Genomic DNA, 26783 nt, shown 5'->3' on the forward strand with positions numbered 1-26783 from the left:
TGAGGCCTGTGCCCAAATAGGGTTGACTCTCTAGGGACCTAGATAAGAGCTTGATGAATGGATTGGATTTCTGTCTGGCTGGGGTAGTGGACCAGTCAATGGCTCTGCTCTTCTCATGACAGACGGGATCTAGTTCAGATATTCCTCAGACTGATGCTTTTTAAGCCTCTACCCCCCACTTCCATCACTTCAACTCATAGGTAGGACAATGTCAGTCATTCTCCATTGGGTACTAGATGCCTATCATCCAAGTGGCCTCTTTGCCTGTCACTCAAAAAGGCTCATCCTAACACAAGTGAGTTGATACACTTTTATAGAAATAACCATGATTTCATTTCAGGTTATAAGAAAACTAAGTCATTCATAAACCTTGACGCTGGGTTGCCAATAGGACTTTATCTATAGTTTACTGATAACCAATTCTGAGTTACAGATGGGAGAACAAAATTCATGTTTTGGGGTTATCCCTTTTCCTCTTCAATTAAGTCAATGGGGAAGTGATGTGGCTACAAAAATATTTATTTGACTTGTAACAACGGACCATTTCAAGTGGCTAAGTGGAGTTCTAGATTTTCATTGATTCTGAACTTGGAAGCTCAGAATGTGCCAGGTGATATTTTAATAACCCAATCTCTCTTCTCATTTTCTGTCAAGTGCGTCAGTGAACAGGGAGGTGTGTGTGTGTGTTTGTGTGTGTGTGTGTGTGTGTGTGTGTGCGTGCAGCACGTGTGTACATGTGTGCACACACATGAGAAGCAAGAGCTCTGTTCCCAGTGCAATGACTCTGCTGTTGCTCGTTGCTCAGATGCTTTCGAGAGATACACAAACATTTCAAAGCAGGAGAGCCTGGATTGTGGGAATAGTTCAAAAATCTGGGCCAAGAGATTTCCAGGATTAGTAAAGTTCCAATCACTCTGTGCACGAAGAGCATGTAATTCATACCTCTTCCTGAGCTTTCAATCTGGGACATCCTATCTGTAACAGTCTCAAATGCCAAGCTTCAGAGAACTTGTTGCTGACAAGCTTTTAAATCCAGCTCTAGCTGTGGGGTTTGGACCAAAGTCTTTACTGTTTATTGCATGCTCAGCTCGAGTGGGCCAAACATAACTGCCTGATTTTAAGGAACATGACTTCAAATGATCCTTCTGTGAAGCTGTTGAAGAAAATAAGGTGTTGATTTGCCTTCAAATAGATGGCCATCGAACATGACAAGGGACCACACCCAGTAATGGCTCATTCTTTCACCACACTGGAACTGAGTTCTAGAAATCTCTGGGTGAGAACAAATGGGCTTCTTCCTGTGAAATCTGTGCCTCCAGAAGCATTGGGCATGGCATAAGGTGTCAAGTCACACCATCTTCCATATGTGGGCTATGAGCCAGCTATGACCCTAGATGTGAGGACATAGACGGTAAACAGACAAGCGGCCAATCTGTGAATGAGGTCATTTCTGGTACTGATGTGACAGAGAATGACAGGGACTGCATGGACAGGTGGTCAGTGTGGTCTGATGCTCACTCTTCTGGGAAATCATGGGCATATTTTATTTATTTATTATGGGGTTTGGGGTGGATCAGATATCTGGTAAAAGGAGCCCCGCCCCCATACACAGATTAAATGAGATTTGGAAGTCACCTTTGCCTTGCACATAAAGAGATGTCCTTGGAGTCTGAACTCAGCAGGGTACACAAGCAGGAATTGGAAGGAAAAGGCTATGACAACTAAATGGACTGACCTTGGGGACAAGAGTTTCATTTGAATCATATGCTGAGTACAGTGAGTGAAAGGAGGGCTGTGTCTGCCCCTTCTGGTCTTAGCCTGAAAGTCAAGGCTATTCCATTCAGGCAGAGAGTTCCCAAAGACCCCAACAGGGTGACACTGGGATGTGTCACTCCCAAGCCCTCTAACACCTTCCAAGGACCTCGTGGGCCCTGGGCATCTGTGCCATTCATTATTTCACAGTAACTGGCGACTGCAGTGTTACCCGCATGGTATTTGTTGTAAGGTCATAACGGCTGAGGTCGTCTTTGGAAAGATGAGTCCTAGACTCGGCTCTGGGATGTGAAGCATGCCGTGATTTCTTGGCCTTTACGTTTCAGTTTCTTCATCGGGAAAGGGAAAGTCATGCCTTTCTCTCCTGGGCTGCTTTTAAGGATTACATGAAGAAATGCATCTAAAGCCCTGGGCAAAGTATCTGAATCTTAGAAAAGCACTTGGTGCTTGATAGCTATTAGCCAACCATCTCAAAGATTAAAGGGTACTCAAGGCAGCCTGGATGGGGAGTGCCTCTCAGGCTAACTTAATTCTTGATTAACTGGTCGGTTGCTTACTGTATCCTTGGTCACAGCCCTTGGAGACCTCCAGCACTCCAGCTAATTAGGATTCAGGAGCCTAATTTTCCAGATGCAGTCTATATAATATGTGAAAGAGACAGACTGATAGAAACAATACGACAATTTAGAGGGAGAGGCATAAAACGTCTACCTATAAAACTCAAGGAAAGACCTGCCACAAGTGGTGTTAACCCATGGAACTAAAGCAGGTCCCCTTGGGACCAAGACTTATTCACCTTCACATCCCAGAGTCCCACACGCAGTATGATACCCAATAAATGTCTTTTTTTTTTAAGTGGGAAAAAATATTAATTTGAATTCCCAGTGACACGGGGTTTGGTGTCAAGCTGTTTACTGAGAAGCTGCAAGCACTTAGAGAAGTCACTTCGCCTCCCTGGGTCTCAGTTTCTTCATCAGACAAGCCAGCGGTTGGATTTGATGGCCTCTAGGTCTCAACCTACCTCCCAGCTTCTGAGAGAAGCCTGTGTTTGCTCCTAACTTACCCTCCAAATACTACAGGAACCCCAATGGCTCCCTCGTACCCAGTGGGACAGTGGCATTTCACTGTATCGAGGTGGCTATGGCACAGAGGATAGCCAGGCTGGGTATTCTGGCCAGTAAAAAGAAAGAACAGACGAAACGAGAGAGAGAGAGAGAGAGAGAGAGAGAGAGAGAGAGAGAGAGAGAGAGAGCGCACCCTGCTCTCAGATGACACCAAACAAAGTCTCTGAGCCCAGAGGCCCACTGCTGGCCTCCTGGATGCTGGAGGGAAGAGTGGTTTCTATTAAGAGGCAGGCACACAATGACTGATTTCCTTAGAGAGGCTCTTTCTCAATTACTGCAAACATCACCAGTGCTCCTTGTGGTGCCTTTCAGCATTTGGGGCCAATTCAAAGCATTCTTCCTTCCTGAGACAGTCCTCAGGCGCTGCTGAGCAGACGGCCCCTCCAATGGCTCCCTGATCTTTGGTGGTCCTGGAGGCCCCACAGCCCTGGGAAGAGTCTGGAGAGGGAAGTTCCCATCACCTCCTATCCCAGAGACGCTGGCCAGTTTACATTATGTCAAGTCTCTTAATTCTCTAGGAGCCAAGAAAAAAAAAAAATCAAAATTCTTAGAAAAAGAGATCCTTGAGTTTTCAAGGCCTCCCTCCAAGTTCTGGGATTGAAAGATGAGTTTTCACCCCATGAAGCTGAGTGGGAACCTGTAGTGTAATGTTAACAGGGAGAAGGTCACTCTGAATTCAGTCCCAGGCCTGTACACAAGAGCTGAGCCATCTGAGGCAAGCACTTCCCCTCTATGACCCTAAGTTGCCCAGCCTGTAAAAGTGGTTCGTATGAAATTCAGTCACTCATTCATTCCAGACATATTTGCTGAAAAAGAAGTGAACGGGAGTTCGATGATATATGTGAAGAATCAGTATGCAGTAGGTATCCTAACAGGTACTCCATAGATGTCAATCTTTTCCTTCTCCCACCAGAAGGTAAAACGTTGAGCAACCAGCCTTAGCTCTCCCAAATACCGAGAGGACCCATAGGTTCTAAATTTATAATAGATTTATGCCATCAAAAATCACTTACACTCTGGTTATCTGCTGTTTCGTGCCAAGCAACAGCCTAAAGCCACACTCACGAAATTAAAAGCAAGATGAGAACCTGCCTTAGATGCAAACACTCCCATTAAAAGGTGCAAAAGTCTTACTCACTTCTGAGGTGTGGCCTAGAGTGGTCCGACCCTCCTTCCTCTAGAGGAGAGCAGAACTAAGCAGTTAAAGAAAAGTGAAGTGTTCTTGGAGATAAGAGAACCGAACAACCTAATGATCCACAGGACTTTTAAGGTACTCAGAAGTTGCCCCCTCCTCCCCGTGGGCAACCCACAGATTCCAAGCTGGGGCTTTAGGGAAGGAAGTAGGTTCTGGAAAAGTCCAGAATTCCCAGTCTGAGAAGGAAGCGACCAAGTGAAACCACCTCTAAGGGCTCTTCTGTCATCCGAGGCCAGGGAGAGCCCTGTCAAGAAACACCTCCTCCCCAGAGGCAGGAAACTGCTATCTCCTCCTCCAGCCCCACCACCAACTGCCAAGACACAAGGCAGGAAAGGCTTGATCCTGCTGAGACAAGCAGCCTGGGAGGTTGACTGTAATTGTGCAAGTAAAGACAGGACCTGGAGTGTGCGCCTTCATCTGCCTTCACCAGCTCCAGCAAAGCTTCCTGGAACATCCAGGCCTACCTTATCTGCTCTGCGGCAGCGGTTCCAGTAAGCACATGTGTGTGTCAGCACTCTGGGGTGCCCGCCCCAACAAATTAAAGGAGATTTTATTAGCAGACGTTATGCCCAGAAATGGAACGGAAATCTGTCAAAGGCAGCTGGAAGCCTTCTCAAATGTGGCGGGAGCAGAGTCAGGGGTGAATGGTGAAGGGAGAGGCCTATGATTGTTATGATCATAACAACCATCATAATTATGACTGTTGAGTGCTTGCTCCATACCAGAAATTCTATCAAGGGCTTCAGGGACCCCCTCACATCAGTCCTAATACGATCCTAAGCTATAGGTACTATAATTCTGTTTTAAAGATGAGAAAATCAGGGCACCGAGCAGGTAAATGAATTGCTTAAAGAGACGTCATTGTGGAGTGTCAGCACTCGAGTGTGGCTGTCACTACAGGGTCCACAGTGCTTTCTGAGCACCCAGGACATCAGAGGATCCCGGACAGCCCAGAGACTCAACTATGTAGACTGGAGTAATCGTGCTCGATTCTAGAAGAAGATAGAGACCTGGTTTTAAACACTGTTTCCTGTGCCTGTTTAAAGAGGGGCCTGTTTCTGACCATATCCCAGGAGGTCTGGGCAGCTCTTGGGGGGAAGAAACCAGATGGGTTTTTCAAAGTTTTCAACAATGCGAACAATGCAGAACACAAAAGTGGCTGTCGACTTTAACCATCCAAACAATATAAAAACAGAAAGCTCCAACAGGCTTCAAAAGGATGGAGGGGCCTGAGAGCTACCTGATGGTGCTTGTTGGACGGGAGAAGGAGCTGTCACATGTCCCAGGAGGGACCTGTAGGGAGCTCCTCTCTCGGCCCCCAGGAAAGAAGGAGCCTGGTTTGCTTCCCTGAACCTTGTCCCAACTTTCTCCTTTCGGAAGAGAGTTTCCCCCTTGTCCTTTACATCCATCCTACGTGATGAGATGTTGCATGTATTCGGCTTCCCTTGTGGGGCCCTTGTGGGAAGCCATGGGAGACGCTACTCTTAGACAAGTGCCCCTTAACAAAGCTGGCAAGAGAAGTGGGGAGGCACACAGCCCAGAGGAAAAAGGAGGAGAGAGAGGTGGCCTGCTGCCTGGCCCTCCCTCGCTCTTTACACACTGGTCTCTTATTGCAATAGGAATAAATAGAAGAGAGATGATGGAGAAATGGGTAATAGAGATGATAGACAGAGATAGATAATAGATGATAGAGATTGATAAATATAAAGTTATTTATTGGGGGGTGGGTACCAGAGACTGAACTCAGGGCACTCAACCACTGAGCCACCTCCCCAGCCCATATTTTGTATTTTATTTAGAGACAGGGTCTCATTGAATTGCTTAGTGCCTTGTTGTTGCTGAGGCTGGCTTTGAACTCATGATCCTCCTGCCTCAGCCTCCCGAGCTGCTGGGATTACAGGCGAGTGCCACTGCACCTGGCCGATAAAGTTATTATTAAAAGTTGAATTTGGAAATCCTCACCTGAATCCACCATGGTAAAACACAATCTCACCCAAACCTCCCCAACACTGAAGTGGATACAGGCCTTCCCAAAGAGAACCCCAATTCCAACCTTGTTCATTCAGCAAGGTTCTGTCCAGTGCCTCCATGTGCTCGACACTGTGCTAGTGGGACCAGGGCTTCAGATAAGGCAGACAAGGTCACGGTAACATAAAGTTACAGTTCAGTGGGGAAGACAGATGTTAAACAAGTCAACCACACAGCACGGCAAGTATTCTAGCAGAAATGCCTGCTGCAGTAGAAAGCTTCTTCTAATCGGAAGCCTTTCCTCTCCAGGGCCCTTGCTGTCCCCATGGGAAGCCTGCCTCCCTTAGGAAATGCACTACAGCTGAGGACTGAGGGGTGGATTTAGAACTAGCTGGCCAGGCTCATGCTCAACAAGACTCCCAGTCAGGAAATTCAGCCTCAAAATAAAGCATAAGTCATTTTGGCTTAATAGAATCCATTTCTTCTAGCTCTTCATGGTTAGATACTGAGAAGAACTGGCTTCCTTCCTGTGCAAGAAACAACCACATCTGTGAGAACCATCTTTAAACACACGTGAATAGAGTCATCATAAATCCTTTAACTTTGTTTAAGTGTTAAAAAAAAGTGAAAAATCACACACAAAATAATTCCTGAAGGCCTCCCCCAGGATGTTACATTCATGTGCTAAGTGTATAGAGGCAGGGGACTGGCCCAGAAAACCCTTCTGTTCATTTTTGGGTGTGTTAAAAGGCCAGGATGTTGGGCCCTTGAGTTTTGAACTCAAAGAAACTATTAGGAAGGATTCTGCCTTTGAAAGACCAATTAATCCAAAATTCAATAGCCAATCCCAGACTCCTAAAAACCATAAGATCCATGGGGAGCCAATGTTGTGTGGTGACATGAACATCAGCTCTGGGGTTCAAATCTCCAATCTGTCCTAATTAGCTATGACCTTGACTTGTAATGACCTTGGGAAAGTCATTAAGTTTCCCTCCCATGCAAAAGGATGATAATGCCAACCACAAAATTAATGTAAAGACCAGATTAGATAATGGAGCAGAAAACACTTCACACCCATTAAAACACTCCAGTAGAAAAGTGTAATAGAAAAGGGAAGGCAGCCATATCTCTTGGGGGTCGTCATTTCATAATTTACAGGTTAAGATGCTCATCCAAGGCCGTGGTGATTGGTTGTTAATGGATCATAATAGTAGTCCTAGGGTGCGGTGCTATTCCAACCGTGCTGAAATGGCCTATTAAATACTGAGTTTCTAATAATAAAGTGCTCAAGTATGCAAAAGATGGACTATTTTTTTAGAATTATAACAAACTTAAGGTTATTCCCTGAAGTTATTTCCTTTTATGGGAGAAAAGAAAGGATAAAGTTGTGACTACCATGACTGAGAATAAACCAAAGACCATGTAGGCCTCAAATTATATTGTGTCTCCATGTGGATTCTATCCATTAAGTGTGTCTTCTCAGAAAAAAAAGAAGTGGAGGATGTGGCTCAGGAAAGCAAGAACTTAGTTTTACTTTTTTTTCTTTGGCCCAGATAGAGTTTCAAACCACAACTCCACCAAGTGGCTCTTACTGACTCTAATGCACATTGTTATCACTGCAACATGGTTTTCTTCTGACGAATCCAACTTTTGTCTGGAAACCCTCAACTTGTGCTTTGGGGCGGGGGGCGGGGGAGAAGCCCAGACTCCTAGCTCCAGTGGACAGGTTATGATTGACCTTGGTCAAGCATTAAGGCCCAGTTTCTCCTCATCAGGGACTGGTTAGGGATGTGATCCCACTTGTCCAATGAGAAGTAAATAGAAGTCAATCAAGCACTTCTGATGAAACCATTCCTCCATAAGAAGGGTGTTGGGACCATGCAATCAATCCTTTTGCTGCTGGCTATTGAATTTTTCCCCCCATAGGATGCCTGGAACGGTGGGAGTCAGTTTGGGAACATGAGGAAGGCTAACTGCAGGAAAACAATGGAAGTGATGGAGGGGAAAACTGGAGGGAAAATACCCTGGGTGTTGACATTATCGCTGAACTCCTGGAATGGTCTTATCCCAGACTTCTTGCTGTGGAAGATAATACTTTAGGAGAGTTGATTGCTCTGTTTCTTACACTGCACTGACAGCTGCAAACCAAGACCCAATGGATAACAATCTCATAGTTTGATGCATAGATGAATCGCAGCTTCTCTTTAGTCATGGGAGTTATAACCCTCTCTCTCCTACCCAAGAAAGTACATCTGACTCAACGTGGTGAGACAGATATTTGAATCTGTTCCACTTGCCAGACACAGTTGTTGACCACTGATCATTTGGATTAGTTGTTGCCTACACTCTATCAATTGTTACATATCTTTATCATTAACTGTGCATTCATTTGACAGGATCTTAAATAATGCCACATCCGTATCACTGTTTTGAAAGAATCTGCTCTTGTCATCTCCCAAGAAGTCACCAGCAGCAAAGGAGATAAAACACGGAGGCCCTTTTAGCCAGATGCTGAACATCCATATCCCAAAGTTCCTGCCTTCCCTCCTGCCTGGACACACGAGATGCACCTGCGTAATCACAGAAGTCATTCTGCAACACCCTCCCCCTGCACACATATGCTAAGTAAACCCTGGTTCTAAGCTTCAGCTACAAGACCAAGAAAGTGCCAAGCAAATGGATGAGATTTAACTCTAAACCAAAATTTAACACTCAAGATCCTAAGTCAGTTATGACACCCTCCCCTTTCCCTGCCTAAAATGACTTCCAAACCACATGGCCCCTTTTCCTCTCTTTCTCTAGAATTTGGGTTCCTATGCTCTTCCACCATCTGCTTCTAAAATCTGGAGCCGGCTTGGAGGGTCCCATGGTTCTCAACCCATCGTTGTCTGTTGCAGAGCAGATAGGGCAAACCAGTAGCTCTCAGAATTTTTGAGGAGTGAAACTTTGTTTTTCTGGCTTTCTTACTCAGAGGACCCAATTGTGAGGCAGTCAGGAGAGGGGACCGTCGAGTTAGAGCTGCAGTGGGGAGCTTTAATCCCATCCTCCTCCTGAGAGTTGAAGGGTTCTGGGAAATCCAACAAGTGGGGTCCTCCAGGAACGATGGGGACCCGGCAAACACAGTGGATGCTCTTCACCCCAAGATTCTAAGAGGCCTAGATGGGATGAGATCTCCCTGTTACATGCTTTCACAAGATCTTGTGCTTCTCCTTCATAACACTTACACGGTATAATTAAATAGGGGCTTATTAGCTGTTTACCGTCTGTCTCGGCGATGGACTGTAAGCTTATCACGGAAGCAGCCGTGCTCTCTGGTTTCAAGTTGTACCCCAATGCCTAGCACCGAGCAGAACACACACGGGTGTTCCATCCACGCACGTTGAGTGAAAAACAGAATCATTTGAAAACCCCTGGTTGTTGATCCAACTCATAGAACCGCTCAGAGAGGCTGAGCAGAACCCAGTTCAGGTTGCTCTTGGGCCCTCTGGTTCCAAAGGTTCATTAAGGCAAAAAGGATCAAAACAGATACCAAATAAGGACATTCCACACAGTCACAGGAAACCAGGTCCCGCGCTGCTGCTGCTGCTGCGAGGGCTCCAGCGGAGGGGAATCACCTCACTGTTTCCCATTGTGTCACCAAAACACAGTTCATTGAGTCTTCCTCTCTTTGTGAACTTCAGGTCTCCTTGGGGAAGTTTCAGCCCATTGTCCTCTTGCTCAATGCCCTCTCCTCAGGCATTTCAGAGGACAAAATGGAAAGGTCTGAATAGTTATGTGACCTCAAGCCAGTCCCTTGAAGTCCTTGAGGCTCTGTTTCCTTGTCTAGTCCAATAAAACTATTTCTACCACCCTTTCCACTCTGACATGCCACCATCTTTGACTTTTGGTCACCAGGACAGGCTAACTCTTTCTCTACTTCTGAGTGCTGCTGTGTAGGCTCCATTCAATCTGAGCCTCCCGAGCTGACCCATCAACCCTAGCAAAGCATCTGAGAAGCATCCCACCGAGTCCTTCCATGGAGTTACCCCCACAAAGGCATGGAGACCCATCTTGGCAGAGCACCTGGTCCCCTGCCAGCCTGAATGAATTTTCATGCCTCAGGAAATGGCCACCACCAAGATGTCTGAGCCAGGACTGGGCCCTCCTAGATAAGCAGGGGATGGCAGGCAGCTCCCGGAAGGTTGGCGAGCATTCCGAAGAATACAGTTTCAATGATTGGGGTCATCCAGCAACGGGAGCCACAGATAAAGGCAAAATTCACCTCAGGTAATAATAGCACCTTGTAGTTTTACATCATGTGCTCCTGCCTACCAGCACAAAACACTTTCACACCAGGAGGCCAAGGTGGAGAGGTCTGGGGGAGGCAGAGGGATTATTATCCCCCGGTGGTTCACACAGTATATTGAAGCATTAGACTGGGGCCAATAGCCCAAGGTCACACAATTAGGCTTTCACAGGGTGGGAACTAGAGCAGAGTGTCCTAATCTTACCCAGGGGCTATTTCTAGTAGACTCTTGTTGGAGCCTTTTGTTTATACCTTGGTTCTATCTTATCTTACCTGCCCAGGTAGGGAGACTATTTTTTTTCCCCTTGGGGATGAGTAGTAGGAAACTGGAGTGGCCCGAAGTTGGCTGGCCAGCCTGAGTTCAGAATCCAGATCTCTTGACTTTGGATGCTACAAGTAGGACCCAGTGGGGCCCGTCCACGGGAAGCTGCTATTTTTTGCATTTGGGAGGCACAAGCAGAGCTCCCGTGGCAGCTGAGAATGCAGAAGCTCCAGGGCTGATAAAAGTTGTAATTAACATGCAACGTACAACCCTTTCATCTTCAAAGGCTTTTTCCCCATTAGCTTGTTATTCCTCCTATCACCCCCATGGGTGAGGCGTCATTTTTTGTCTTCTCAGTTTGCAGATGGAGAAGGCGATGGGGAGAAGGCGCCCTTTGCCAGGAAGCCTGGCCCTTGTTCAGAGGAGATTCCTGACTCCCAGCAACTCACTGCACTTGGGGTGATGGGAAAACAGAATGGGGGTGAATCATAAGAGAAGGCCCAAGCGACTCTCAGTAAGACTGTTTTTAGACTGCTCTGAAAGGAGGTGGAGCTGACAGTGTGGCTAGTTGGCTACCCTCAGGAATGGCTGAACTCCCAGAGCATTCTATGCTAACGATCAGAAGCATAAGCTGGAGAAAGCTGTTGCTCTACTATGGTGATAGCCCAGTGATATCACCTGGGGGTCAAATGTTCTGGGTTTTTTTTTTTTTTTTTTTTTTTTTTGTCCATGGCAGACATCACTAATGGATCACAGCACTCTCTGTAGCTGAGTCAAGGTTTGACTTCTTGGTACAGCACTTCAGAAAGCCTCTGGGAGTCAGTGGGAAATGTCACAAGAGCTGACATCTACTTGCTATGGCTGCTGAGGACTTGTTTGGGATTCACTTAAACTGCCACTTTCTAACCCAGGCCAAGTTGTCAGGGTTCTCTCTCGACCGATACTGAAGCTGTCTTGCTTTGAAACTCTGTTAGCACTGTCAGATGAGTCATGAGACTTCTGCGCTAGGGAAGTTAGTAATGCAGGGCCACTATTAACCAGTTACCTAGAATCAGTCCAACGCTATCCCTCACTGCTCTTCAACGTGGACTTTCTTCTTTTATATATATATATATATTTTTAGTTGTGGACGGACACAATATCTTTATTATTTATCTTTATGCCGTGCTGAGGATCGAACTCAGTGCCTCACACATGCTGAGTGAGCGCTCTACCACTGAGCCCCAGCCCCAGCCCCAACATGGACTTTCTTATCCAGGCAGGCTGACCCCTCTTCTGTCCCTGATTCGGTCATATTAATTTCTCCTGCTTTAAACTTTTGGTCCATGCTCTATCCTGTCCTGGGGTTTCTCTCCTCTTCTGTATCCATCTTCTTTCCACATTCAAGTCATCCTCAAATTCTTGAAGCCTTCCCATATAGTCCCAGCTCAGAAAGATGCCTGGTTTTTATTTTGTTTTGTTTTGTTTGTTTGTTTTGTTTTTTCCTGATCTACCAACACTTGGTTATTTGCTCTTAGGTACAACTCTTTCACCTACTCAACTTCTCTTTTACTAAACTGTAAAATTCTGAGGAAACTAGCTCTTCTACCTCCCCCACTTCTTTCCATAGTACCAAGCACACCATACACTAAAGGGGTCTGTTTGTCACCATTTTACAACTGGGGAAAGAGAACAACCAATAAGGGAAGGACCTTGTTCTTGTCATCCTGTGTCTAAGGGAGAAATGCTAGACCTTGGCTGGGTATGTGTGGGTTCTCAGTTCTCCTAAAATAATACTTGTGTCTGAATGATGAGCTGGAGATCCAGATGGCTCAACCACATTCAACTCTAATTGAGGGCATTGTATGTGACATGAGACCTGAACCTATCTGGAATTTAATTTCAACCCAAACCCATGGTCAAAGGATTCATGATGGGTGTGAATTGGGAACAATCAGAATAGGCTGTAATCTGACCAGGATTTTCAGAGACTGATAGAAGACTGGAACCAGACAGAGGATTTAGCTTCTGACCCATTTAGACAAACTCCTCAGTAACAAAGTCTTTAGATTCCTTTTTTAAATTTTTTTCCTCTGCCCACTTAGAGCAAGAGTTTCTCTGGCTTCCTGGGAAAACAAACAAACTTAGAGGGAGTCTGGGAGACTCTCAGTAGAAGCAGAAGCTCACCAACGCAGAGACCTGTCTTACTCAGAGCCTTGACTAAATTTTATATGTAGCTAGTATATATGTGCATACGTGGGTTTGTACTTTTTGTACTTTTGTTTTTCTTTTCTGTTTTTTCTTTAAGATTCTCATATTGTCTTTCCATAAGATACTAAAGCTCATCCTCTAAGTTGATCTTTGGCTGAGTGTTGTGGTTCATGTTGCAAGGTTCCTTTAGGGAAGCTGAGAATTCAAAAGTGTTCCTGGAGCTTTGAGAGTGAAGACACCATCTTTTCTTTCCTTTATCTGACTTGGAGCAATGTTTCAGAAGGACAGTTTAAAAGACCTTGCATTTAGAACCTGCAGGTAACTCTAGGCCTGGATTCCTGGAGTGTCAGCTGTGTAGGTGGGACATGTCAACTTCTCTGACCTGAGCTTCTTCATCTGTCCACTCCCCAGGAGATGAGAGTGGAGGATCCGGGCAATGTGCTTTCTCCCTCGGAGTCATTCTGGCTTATTGGCATTTATAGGGTAACTGGGTCCATATGCTCGTTTCTGGCATGGACCAATAATTCACTTCTGACACTTAATGTAAACCAGACATCACATTTTTTTTTGGTATTGCATTATAATAGTGTTATTCTTTCCATTAAGTTTTATGAAGCTGAGGTATTAGTGGGCTCACAGAATGGTAAATTTATAGAACACAAGGCCTGGAAAAGAACTTGAGAGATCCATTAGAATCCAGCCCTCTCGTTTTAAACATGGAAAAATGGTGGTAAAGTTGGGTTAAGAAAAGATTTTCTGAGCATCATATAATGAATCAGTACTCAGAACTAAAATAGCACCATCATTTCTATTCTTTGGGTACTTTCTTTTATTTTTAGTTGTAAATGAACACAATACCTTTATTTTGTTTATTTATTTTTTTTATGTGGTGCTGAGGATCAAACCCGGGGCCTCACGTGCCAGGCAAGCGCTCTCCTGCTGAGCCCAAACCACAGCCCCTTGGGGTACTTTTTATGTACTAGACACATGGCTTTAGAATGATGAACAAAATGTCATTCTTGAAGCTTAACAGTGCGACTGCCTGAGCTCATACTGCTTCCACGTGGGAGAGAGGGGAATAAACTGAAGTCTTATTTTGTAACCCTAACACCTCCATGCACCCTCCCACAAGGCCCGGCCTCCTCCTTTGGGCTCTGCAGTTATATGGAGGTGATCCGTGGTTTGGAAGATTTTTAAATCATCAATTGAAAGAACCAACACTTTTTATTTTTTTTCCTTTTAATGTAAAAAGGGAAACAAAAAAGCCAACATATTTTCTCTGAGTATACTGAGAATTTGATTAGGAGAGTCGGAGTTCATGATACATGAGACCAGATTCAAAAATAAAAACTGAGACATAGAAGGAGCCAGTCTTAAAGGAAACGAATGAGCTCTAAACTTCCCCTATATCGCCTGAGATGTCAAGCCTCAAGAAGGATCCACTAAAACCTGAGAGTGTGCTGAGAAAAGATATTTCAAGGTTTGAGATTCATTACTAGAGGCATTAGAAAAAATATTTTTCCCCTGTAGAACAAAGAGGGGGAAAAAAAGATGAAAAAGAATTAGAAGGAACCTATAAAAATCACGAATGGTAAATGATGGGGATTGCTTTGCTAGTCAAATCTAGAAATGTCATTCATTCAACCATCTAAGTATTTATTTAGCACTTACTATAATTGGGGGGATATGCCAACAGCTGGGAGCTCTAGTTGTACAAAAATGTACCCAGGGCATGGGCTTTCCCCTAAGGGACTTTAGAGTCATCACATAGCTAAGAGGCATCCTTCGAACCTCTTTTTAACTGGAGGCATACCACAGAGTCTTTATAAATTATCAGGGGGAACAACTGGAAGATCATAAAGGAGAGTGAAAATTACTTAAGGTGCCTAAAAGGATGAACCTGACCTCTAAGGCTGGCATGTGAAAACAGCTAGTCCCAGCACAGAGCATCCAGTGCAATCTCCTGGGCAAGAGATTTCTTCTTCAAACTCTTGTCTGCATCAGTATATTCCAGGCTCCTGTCCTCCCCTCCAAGGTGTGGAGCCTGCAGCTCCCTAGTGGCTACAGGGCTGGTCTACTGAAGGCTGCAAGATGGTGCTCAGGTCTGCTGGGCTCTGTGTTTTGAACAGGGAACATTCAGCATTGGCAACATTTGTGGCTGACATATAGGAGGCACTCATTTAATACTTTCATAGTTTACAAAGTGTGGGGCGAGAGGTATGGGTGAAAACAACACTCTAGGTCAGAGGCTGCATGGAACTGTCCATTAGTCCCTGGCACCTTAATTTGCATAGTGTGAACACCTGTGAAGAGGCATTACGGTCATCACCCATGTCTTCAAGAGATGAAGTACAACAAGGTGCTGCTTAATTCTCTGACTGGTGCATGGTCCTTCCGGAAGGCACAAAGACCCGCTTGAGTGCACCAAAACCAAAATTGATGGGGAACCTTGGACGCATCCCCGTTCCCAGGCTAAATGCCTGAACTCTGTCTTGCAAAGTAAAGCAGATGTCCCCAAGGGGCTTTGCCTCCTGTCTTCCTGGGTGGCTTGTTTTTCATCCAGGGCTATGTGGAGAAAATTCACTTGCTCCATCCACGATGTGATGTTCACCTACTGGGTCAAACTTGGCTTGGGCTGAATTCTTTGTGCCCTGGATGCAGGGAGCCTGACTCCTGACAGCCTCCTCCCTACCAATTCAAAGTGGTAGAAAGAAGACCCTCGAACCTAGGGCCTTTAAACAGGCTGACATTTTGCTGCTGTTCTGTTGGTTCATTTCTATTTTGCCCAGTCTTGCAAGAGTCATGGTCCTAGCTGATGGAGAAATACCAATCAAGAGCCTTCACTTTTCATCCTGGTGAGAAATACTGATATAACAGTGAACTCAACTCACCATCATCTCCAGTCCTACACCCTCCCCAACATCCCATCAGTAGAGGAGTGTAGAACTTCCATTCAAGGATTGGAATGAATGAGCCACTCATAGTATGAATGGGAAGAGTTTTCATGACGACTTCTTCCCCCTTCATTTTTGCAATTCCAATTCTCTCCTCTGACATTGTGTTTGAAAAGGAAAAGAAAAACCAGCTCTGTGGGCATTATGATCCCACACACAACCAGATTCCCAAATAGTTTTTGGAAACAACCAGAATACTCCCAGGTAAAATCATCTAGGTTTGGGGGATGCCCTGAAATCTTAATATACCAAGAAAATCACCACCATTTTGACCAAGAGCATGAACTCTGTAGCCAGACCAGCTGGGTCTGAATCCCAGCTCCATCAAATCCCAATTGGGTAGCCTTTGGCCCAGTTACTTAAATTCCCCATGCCTCAGTGTCCTCATATGTATAAGAATAATAACAACAGCATCACCTTCATGAGGCTGGTGTGTGGTGAGTTAGTGTAAAGGAAACAACTGGTATGTGCTAGCACATTGTCAGCACCCCGTGTTTGCTATTATTACCAAGGGTGATGATGGTATCTCAGAAACACAGAACCAGCCACAAAAAAAGCAAGTGCAGAAGATACAAGAACTCTAAAACAACAACATGAAATTTCAGCCACCACCAGAAAAGACCTGCAGTGACACCATAGTAAATGCTCAGAATGACTGGTGATGAGCACACCCACACACACATACCAAGTCTTGCAATTAACTTTTACTCTCCAAAGGTCGAGACCCTACTGAGGTCTGAATTGGAACAACATATATTCCATGTTTGTATAATTATGTCAAAATGGACTCTACTGTCATGCAGAACTAAAAAGAACCAAGAGAAAATATTTTTAGTAAAAAAAAAAAAAATAGAAAGAAAAATTTTAAAAAGGTGAAGACCCAAGGAAGGTTTTAAGGATCTGAGTTTTGCCAAGCGGTTGGTGACTCAGCCCCTCCACACCCACCTGAGCCCCATCTGCCCACACTTGCCCTTACGAGGGACACTTGCTTCAGGAGGACACACCCAGGCTGCCAGTGCACCCCAAACTCGGGGAGATCTGGTTCCATGAGTTTCTGTCCCCTGTAATACCCATGCACTCATTTTGTGCCTGAGTTCCCGTCTGAGTCTCATGGGGCAGGGGACTCACGGGAAGGCAGGACTTGGCCCAGTTGTGGACAACTTCCCACTTGGCAAACTGAGAAGAGGAGGTCAGTGTGGCTCTCTGCCAGGGGTCAGGCTTCCCTGCACACGGGCCTCTTTCCTGCAGCACCATCATGTTGGAAGGCAGCTGGATAATTACCCAGAGAGCCCCACAGGAGACAGCCAGAATCTTCTGTGAAGCCCTCCTGCTTCTCTCTCAGCCGCCATCACCTTTCAGAAGCAGGCGTGGGGGTGAGGTGGGCCTCTCACCTGTGGATTCCACCCCAGATGGCCAGACCTCCACGCTGGGCACTGCTGGGGAGTGTTCTATTTTGAGGCTTCAGTTTGGGGTTGGTGTCATCCTCTCCCTTTCCCTTCTTGGCCTAACCATCTATACAGCCCTGCCCTCCCCGGCCACAGCAAGCAGCCACTAAAGCCACAAGCAGATGAGTGAGCTCTCGGCTCGGGCTGACCAAACATGAGCCCTGTGGCAGGCAGTTGCCCCTCAGCCCTGCCCAGAGCCAAGCCAGCCAGCCCCCCTGATGGCACGGACACATGATTGCACCGGCCTCATCAGCAGACCAGCCAGCCAGCCAGCTAGCATTGCTATGGAGAAGTAGGTCTAGATCCTAGAACTTCCATTCAGTTCAACCAACAGTTTCTGGTCTCAAATGTGTACCAGCTCTAGGGTCTGTAACCCCCCAAAACGAAGGGGATATGATCCCTGATAGCAGGGGGCTCCCACAGAGCTGCAGAAGACAGAGAAGAGAAATACCTCTTCTATTCCTCTTGGCGGATGGGGCTGGCTTCTCAGACCCAGTTTGGGGGAGTGTTTAAAAAAAAAATTTTTTTTCATCTGCTCCATGAGTGGAGAGTAGGGTTTAAATTTCAAATGGGAGGAACCAGTTCTCCCTCAAGAACACTCGTATCCTCATTCAAGCAGAGAACACAACGGAAATTGAGTCATTGGCATCTCACTGTGCAAACCCCCAGAATTTCTCTCTGGGGCCCAAAAGATCCCCTTTGAAAACGACGCTGTGGGAGGCAGACTCCGCCACCTGCTTCAGCTCCTTCCTTCACAAGAATCACTTCCCTTTCAGGGTCTGGGTGGAGCTGACTAAAACAGAGGTACTGGGGAAACAGCCACAGCTAATCTCTTCCTCAGCCCCTGGCTGGGCTGCTGGGGAGGCCCCGCTGGCCTCCTGCTACCTCCTGACCATCAGCAGACTCCAGGCTGATTCACCATCTCTTGGGTGGCTCCATGTCACCTAGCATTCCACACTGGTTTGGGCTCAAAATCCTTGACTTTTGCAGAGAACCATGTCAGCCAGGGGCAGGTAGAACCTGCTAATGAGCATGTGACCAAGGGCCCTGTGGGTTGCTGCATAAGAAGCGCCTGCAAGGTCAGTGTGAGAGCATCTGCAGGGCCTCTTTCTCAATTTCAGGAGAGGCCTTTGCCCTGACTTGTCTCTTAGGGAGCAACCTCTCCATTTTTTCCAAGCTTGCAAATGAGAGCATGTCTAGAAGGGCAGCTGGACTCTGATAAGGGAATCGACTGACTTATTTTAGCAACAACTAAGAAGGCTGACATCTCTGACAGCTGTGGCCAGGCCTGCAGAGTGACGAGTCAGGACAGGGCAGGGCAGGGCAGGGTATTTGAGAATCCAAAACCAGCCTGAGGGTGGAGGGCAAAGCCATTCATGCCAGGCTGTGCTGGCCTCGGAAGACAGGAGGATGGGAGGATCACACACCGTTTGCAAAGTTCTCCAAAGGCAAGTAATGAATGGACGGAGCAGAGGCCCTAAGGTTCAACCTGGGGGGATTTGAGACCACGGGGGAATCATGACTCTACCACTGTATCCTTGGGCAAGTCAAATTAGGATATGTTAGAATGTACTCCAGGATGGGCGAAGTTGGAGCCTCAAATTCTTTATCAAGAAAATGGAGTGAAGAACGCAATCATGCATAGGGCTGCTGTGTGGTTTACGTAAGAGACTCATGGCAAACCCCAGCTCAATGTTTAGCATAGAATTGGTGCTTAGTGAGTGCCATTTTCCTAGAAACTTAGGACCCTGCTTTGCATAGAACCATCTGGCACAACAGCAAAGTGCCAGGTTTTAAAACCGGCATCCACAGATGTCTCAGGAGGCAACAGAGGCCCCAGGACAAGGCGGAATTATTCTTGAGCATGAACTTGCTTTACCATAATACATATATATGTGTGTGTGTGTGTGTGTGTGTGTGTGTGTATGTGTGTGTATATGTGTGTGTGTGTGTATATATATATATATATATATATATATATATATATATATATATATATATAATGGAATATATTATATACATATATTATGGAATAGGAACATATATGAACATATATATTCATTCCTATTTTTATTGGTGCATTATGATCATACATAATAATGGATTCAATTCTTTGTTACATATTTGTACATGTTCATGTTGTGGCCATAAAATTTGGTCACTATTCTCCCCCAGTGTTTCCCTCCTCCTCCCCCAGCCTCCCTTCTTATTATCATTCTTTATGAAGCTCAAACAGAACTACTGTGGGGGCAAACTACAGACTTGGAATGAGTGGTAAGACAGTATTTAAGGTGTTAAACAAGCGCCTGGCAGGGTTGGGGCGGCCTCCTACAGACCTCCAAGATAGAGGTATTTTAGAGACCAAATGTATGAAGGGCACCCTGCCCTAATCAGTCTCAGAGGGCAAGTCACTAGTCCCTCTCTTTCATGGTCTACTTCCTCCTTGGGAAAAAGAAGGGATTTTTTGATGTGAGTGTGTGTGTGTGTGTGTCTATGTATGTGTTTCCCTAAATGATGCTTAGAGTCCCCCTCTCTGAGTTTATGACAATGAATCAGGGAATATTTCTTGAATGAATGGAAGGGGATGTGTCATAAACTAGGAATTTCATGTGGTCCAGCATCCCCTCCCACGTGGGAAGATTTGGAAGAAAATAGACCCTTCTCCTGCAGGCTGCAGCCTCCAACACATGTACTCACACCAAGCGTGTTCAGGATGCCCCGGGTGTGCCAGGGGAATCACTGAATTAATCGATGCTAAGCCCCAAGGGGATGCAGCTCTGCTTCCTGGTTTCCTCTCATGGGAACACAGCCAAAGCCCTGGCTCCCAGCAGGGGGCGGCGTCTCTAAGCCCCAGGGGAGCAGAAGGGTACCGGCCATCCCCAGGCAGCAGGGTTCTCAGAGGCGCCCCTCTTTCCCTAGCACTGACCTTTCACCACAGAGGAAGGTGATGGGTGTACAGAGGACTCCTCCGCCTCTAAGGCCACTTTCTTCTCCCCACACCTCATTCAAGGCACCTGTTCTCCAACTCTGAGTTTCTAGGTTCAAAGGTGCTTAAAGGAGCTTTGACCATTGCTACGCTTTTTGATTTCTGATGCAGAGTTTGGACCTTTCTTTCCTCTGCTCAAAGCCTTGCCCCTTTCCATTTTCATGGTCATCCAGAGTCTTCCACACCCAAGAATGGGCCATGGCGGTGCCTTTCCATTCCTCTCCCTTCCTTCTTCTTCCGCCTCTGCCTATCCAGCCCTGGGTCTGCCGTTAAGTCCTGTCTCCTTTTCAAGTCTCAGTTCCTTTTAAACAACTCCACAAGCACAGGGAAGTCAGGACCCAGGTGCTCACTGCAGCTGGCACTTCTGTGAATGATGCACCCAAAGAGACCAGGGAAATGCGAGGCAGGAGTGAGCCTGCTGGTCTCTGGCAGAGCCCCAAGGGTCAGGAGTGTTTGGGGACAGGGCCCTTTAGAAGGAGACAGGCTGAGAAGAATCAAGATACTCAGAGACCAAGCAGAAGACACCACCGGTGGGTAACATGCCAGCAACCTTCCCTGGAAGCCTCAGGAAAGCTTCCCGGCCTCTGTTCTTCGAGGCTGGGCCCAGGGCTCCTGCCCTCTCCCCTCCCATAATGAGCATTTCTGCCTTTCAAAGGCCCCTTGGAACTCCAGTTCCCTGTGGCCTCTGGTCTACTCCTGCCCCAAATCCTACCCAACTTCGCCCATCCTGGAGTACATTCTAACATATTCTAAGCCTAAGCTTCAGAACTCAATGAACCTGAGTTCATATTCAGTACCACCTGTGGCTGTGTAACCTCAGCAAGTCACCTAACCTCTCTGAGCCTCTGTTTTCCTCCTATGGGCCTTCTCACCAGGGTACTTCTCACCAGGCTATTGCAAGGGTAAAATGAGATAACATATGTAAAGGATTTAACACAATTGTACAACAGTGACTAGTGCTACCACAGCGCTATTATTGTTGTTGTTATCATTTTTTTTGCATTGCTTCTGTTCCAGGAATCAAAATTCTAGATCCCACCTAATCAAAATTCTAGATCCCACAGGTTGGGTTGTGTCTTTTGCTTTCTTGGTATTCCTAAGAACTGGGTTTTATAAGTATTTGCTGAGTAGAATTAACTGTAGGCTGAGCTGTCTCTGTGACCCAGCTGGCACAACTTGAAAGAAAAATTAATTTTGCTGGTGATAAGCAAATCGGTCATGTAAAAATTATCTGTTCATATATAGACAAAGAGAGGGAACACTTGGAGTTGAGCCATGCTGGAATACCTCGCAGCCCCTCCCCTCTACAGCCACCAAAAGCCCCCAATCTCCTCTGGATGGGATACTGGAACCTTAGCCTCTGGGTCCCTGATGTTACCCTGATATCCAAGCTCCCTCCAGCTCCGAGGCTCCCAGGCAGGGAACAGGAGTCCTATCCTGTTTGGATTTTCCCTGACTGATTGGCAGAACCAGGAGGTCGCAGCTGGCCCAGTCATTGCCTCTCCTATACAGTCTCCCTGCCGCTGCCCAGCTGCCGGGGCTGAACCCTCACAGATATCCAGACCTGGCCTCAGAGCTGGTTCAAGTTTCCACAAGAGTTATGGTGGTCAGTGACTGGAGGGGCGATAAGGGCTTGGGAAACCAGATTCAGTGGGGAGCCACTCTCACTTTCCCAGTTGTCTTTCTGGAAAGCTCATTGCCAAGGGCTTCTAAGTGCGTGGCCACCTTACCCAGGCTCCTACCCCTCCTGTCCCAGTGCCAGCACCTGCTCAGCTCCTGCCCCTGCCCTGCCTAGCTCTGCCCTGTCAACCACAGCCTGTGGGGCTCAGAGAGCCCTTGGGCGCAGGAGCCTGCTAGTCCAGACACCAGCTAAGCATCCAGGAGTACAGTTAACTTGCGGCCATGTGCTCCAGCCTAAGGACCTCACCCAAAACTGCGAGCGGGCAGCCTGCCCAGCAAAGCCTCCTCTCTCTTTCCCCGTTCTCCTCAACACAACGGTGCTTCCCACCAGCAAAGTCTACCGGCAGTTCAGCGCCAATCCCAGCCCGGCTTTCCAGAATCCAATCCAAGTCGCTCGCCTTCCTCTGGACTACAGTCCCCCAGGGCCACTCTGCCCGCGGGGCTCCCGCGGCGCTGTCCTGGGTTCCCACTCCGCCGGCCCCGACGGCCGCGGTCACTCACCGATCTGCAACTGCGCCAGGCTCAGCTGCACGAGGCAGAGTCCCCAGGCTGCGCGCCACCAGAGCTTGTCCATGGTGTGTGTGCGCGAACCGCGAGAGCAAGCAAGTGGAGCTGGGGGGTTCCGGGGAGCGGGGCGGGGTGCGGGCGGAGGACACGGCGACGAGGGCGGACCGAACCTGTCAGAGGCTGGGGGCCGCTGGGCAATGAGGCCGCCTCGGAAGTTGGCTGCAGTTTTTATTCCAGGGTTGAAAGAGTGACCTAAGAGGGAGGGAGCGAGTGAAGGACACACCCAAGCGAGGGGCTGTGACTAAGCAGCCAGCAGCGGTTTAAAGACGTACCAGCCCTCCTCGGCCCTGGCCCTCCGCCCCCGCCCGGTTCTTAATGGAAGTTGTAAATCGGAGCTGCCGGGAAGGGACCGTGGCACTGCCTGGAGGCGCCCACCCGCCGGACGCACGCCAGGGTCTCCCCCGCTGAGCTCTGCCTCTGGCCTCTCCTTTCCCGCTAAATTTCTCTGAGTCAGGCTGGGAAGGATTCTCTGGTTTTCCCCGGCGGGCGGGCGGCTGGAGATCCTGGGAGAGGAGCTGGGGCAGTGGGTTGATCCTGCCCAGATGGCGCTTCCAGGGCCAGGGTGAGGAGTGAGGGGTGGAGAGCTTGAGGGAGCGCTCATCCTTCTTCCCCTAAGAGAGTAGTGAAGTCCGTGTTGCTCAGATGGGTCAGGGGCAGCTAGTGATGGCCAGCCACGGGCTGGAATTTGCCTCCTCAAATCCATGTGTTGTTCATTCTCAGGTCCCGGGATGATACCTCAGTCCTTCCACTCCCCTACACACTCATTCATCCTCCCAAGTAGCTTTTCACCCACCCATCCATCAATCTACCATCTTTCTTTACATCCTCCCATCCATCCTTCTGTCCATCCAGTATCCACCCATGTTCATCCGCCTTCCCAACATCCACTAGACCAACCACACATCCAACCATCCATCCAACCACTAGTTCTTCCACTCATCCACCATACAACTTATCCATCATTCCATACATCTTTTTCCACATTTCTTCATGAACCTGCATCCCTCCACTCCACTGCATCCCTCCACTCCATCCCTCTTCTCCATTCATCCACCTATGTATGAATTCCTCCACTCATCTGCCATCCATCAACATAACCACCTATCATTTTATCCATCCTCTCATTCATCTACTCATTCATCCAAATTCTTTCTTGCTTCTACATATACTGCTTATGCAAATCTTAATCCACTTTCCCCCCTTATCCTGGCCAATAAATCTCGAGGAGGGACAGAGATTATCATATTCTTCCCGGGAGGCATTTCAAGTTGGAAAACATGAAAAATCATATTTTTAATCATTATTCCATACCTACCCATAATATACTATGAATTAATATTGGGAAAGCAAAAGCAGAAATTTTTGCCTGATGAGATACACAGAAAAACGCAAGTGGTTATCAGTGGCTGTGTAAGACCCTGAAGGAACCATGCCAGAACTTCTGAGGGAAGGTAAGATTTTGAAATTTATTAAAGGAAAATGAAAAATGGAGAGAAATGCACCTAATTATCCACCCGTCCACTCATTCATTATTCATGCAGTGAGCACTCAAGGACTTCAAGATAAATAAGACCTGGCCTTGTGTTCGGAGGCCTCATACTCTAATAGACAGCCAGACTCAGCAGCCTGTCACCCACAATATGAAGTATCCTGCCAAATACAGTCGACTATCTGTATCTGTGGATTGAAGATATTCTCATTGTTCCTTAAACAATACATCCAGTACCATTTGCATAGCATTTACATTGTGTTAGTTTTGTAAGTATCTAGAGATGATTTACAGCATACGGGAAGATTGTAGGATATATGCAGACATGACACCATTCCATATGAGGGACTTCAGCGTCTAAGGAGTTTGCTATCCATTTGAGGGGAGTGTCATAAAAATAATCCCCTACGAATACCAAGGGATGACTGTATGTATGTTCAGAGTGCCACCAGTCCTAGAGAAAGAAGTCACCCACTTTCCTAACTTCCCAGGGGAGGTGATATTTGAGCCAGGTCTAGAAGGAGGAAGAGAAATTCTTCTGATAAAATTGTAGGGACAGGTCATCCACAGGCAGTAGTCTCGTAGTGAGGAATACTACGGGTTCAGGAACAGAACGTCCAGGTTCAAATCCCATCTGGGCTGTTTGACCTTGAATAAGGCAATGAGCCTGTATGTAGCTCAGTTTCCTTAAGTATAAAGTGAGCTTCATAATAGTATCTACTTCATAGAATTGATGAGGATTAAATGACTCAAAATCCCTGCATCTATTAAGTACTAGATAAATGAATGTGTATATATAGTAAGCACCATGTACATGGAATAACTTGAATATTAGATCAAATGAAGAGATGGGATGGGGGAACAGCAAGACCTGAAGCTAGAGAGATAGACAGGGTCCAGATTTTAAATTAAGTCAGTGAGTTTGAACTTGATCCTGTAGAAACTAAAGAGCAGTGTATGTTTTTAAGATGATGATGATGATGATGATGATGATGATGATAAAATACATACAATATAAAGCTTGCCATCTTACCTTCAAGTATGTAATTCAGTGGCATTCAGTGCATTCACCATATTTCCCAACCCTCACCACCATCTAGTCTAACTGAAGCTGTTCAGTTGGGGAGAGCCTTACATTTTCTTGCATTTTCAGAGAGAATATTTGGGGCTGAAAAAAATCACTGTTTAGAAATGCTGCCTGCCCTCCCAGTGGTGGGGCATTCCACATCTGACATGAAGATGGTACCTCTGAGCCCTCGCCTGAAGAGGCTGCCATAGCAGGAAAGGGCTGTCCCTGCTACTGTCTGTGACCAAGACATGTCTTGCCTGAAAAGCCTGGGGCAGGCTGGCTCCCAGGTAGAGCTTCTGGCTATAGCCCTGTGAGAGGACAGCTCCGGTGGGTTCCTAGACGAGAATGGCTTTTCAACCTGATGTCACCTCCAAGGGCTTTCAGCGTTCCCTTCTAGAAGGAGGTGGGGAGTGAAGGGAGTTGTCACTAGGAAGAATGTTGGTTTTGTGCAGGTTTTTTTTTTTTTTTTTTTGTCCTGGGGGTTCCTTGGAGACATAGTGGTCAGAGCAAAGGTTTAAGGGTGGACTGTGCCCCTTTGCCCTGTCCCCTCCCACCACAGAAATTCCATTTGCATCAGTTTAAATACTAGAGCTCTGAGAGAGATTTCATTTTGATGAAGGATTTTACTCTTAAAAATATAGAAAAACCCACCAAACTAGGTAAGTGTGAGCCCTGTTCCCTTTTGCAACTAGTCCAGTAAACAACACCAGTTAATGAAACAACTGGGTCTGAAAGTGCTTTGCAAACTGTAGAGGGGCATGCAAATTCTAGCAATCATTATTAGGATTATTCTCTCAGAGGGGAATATCTTGGCTGCCAGCTTCCTGATAGTTTAGAGAGGGACTGAGGCTGCTTGCCATCGTGCCCCGAATGACTCATTTCAAATAACTGGCCTGGTGACTTACTGAGTCAGGGCCATCCCTTGGGAATTCCTGGATCACCTTTCCCAGCAACCGTGCTATCCACTTTCCACCCCAAACACAACCTACCCACACCACTAGTCACACAAAATTCAGGCGAGCATCTCCTCTGAGCCTCTATCAAGGTTGAAATCCTTAGAGCATTTCATTTGAAATGTTCAGTCAGTCTGTTGTGTGTTGCACCAGCCACCTACCTAGGCTGAACCAGGGCATGTGGGAAACTGGGAAGGAGAGTTTGAATTGATCTGGGTTGACATGAGATCACACTATTTGGAGAGAATCCAGAATGCAATCAGCGGTCTTGGCATTCAAAGGCTAGAGTCTGAGCATCGTCTCTCCTCTTATCAGTTGAGTGACTTAACCTCTGGGAGTTTCGGGTACAAAATGAGGGTGATAAGCTCTCTCTCATAGTTTATAAGCAGTAGGTGAAATAAGCCATGAGGTCTCTTTTCTTGCCTTATGGAGGGGTCAGTGATCTACCACCCTCAAAGCTACTTGAGAACTGGGACATGCCCGTGTTGGGCACCAGTACAGACTCAGTCTCCGTGTCTGATACATCCCAGCCTCCGGCATATCTCTCCGTATCTCTCTGGCTCCATAAATAAGCATTACACAAATGCATGAATTACTGTTCTTCTTTTCCTTCCCATCACTGCAGCCGGAGGTGTTTCAGGAATCACATGGGCTGATAGGTGGAAGCACTTAGACAACTTGAAAATTTCTAAATAGATGCAAGCAGCAGTTCCATATCTGGGGAGACTGGTTTAGTGAGAGTGAGGTGGGGCCGCATCAGTGCTCACTCTGGCAGACTAGGGGTTTTTGCTGAAATACTGGGACCTAATGGCTTCTGACTAGTAATAATAGATCTTGCTCTTC

General features: G+C 46.8%; 1 protein-coding gene across 20 annotated transcripts in view; it reads right to left on the reverse strand.

Annotated features, from left to right (window-relative positions):
- Positions 1-22565, reverse strand: part of Cd44 (CD44 molecule (IN blood group)) — an 84231-nt gene extending 61666 nt beyond the window's left edge. For all 20 annotated transcript variants that reach the window (XM_077798144.1, XM_077798141.1, XM_077798143.1 and 17 more), the window contains exon 1: positions 22364-22565. In XM_077798144.1, the coding sequence (XP_077654270.1) occupies positions 22364-22436 (73 nt within the window). In that variant the 5' untranslated portion in view covers positions 22437-22565. The remainder of the gene's footprint in view (positions 1-22363) is intronic.
- Between the last annotated feature and the right edge of the window lie 4218 nt (positions 22566-26783).

The sequence above is a fragment of the Urocitellus parryii genome, chromosome 4 (assembly GCF_045843805.1).
Source record: "Urocitellus parryii isolate mUroPar1 chromosome 4, mUroPar1.hap1, whole genome shotgun sequence".
NCBI classification, from domain to species: Eukaryota; Metazoa; Chordata; class Mammalia; order Rodentia; family Sciuridae; genus Urocitellus; species Urocitellus parryii.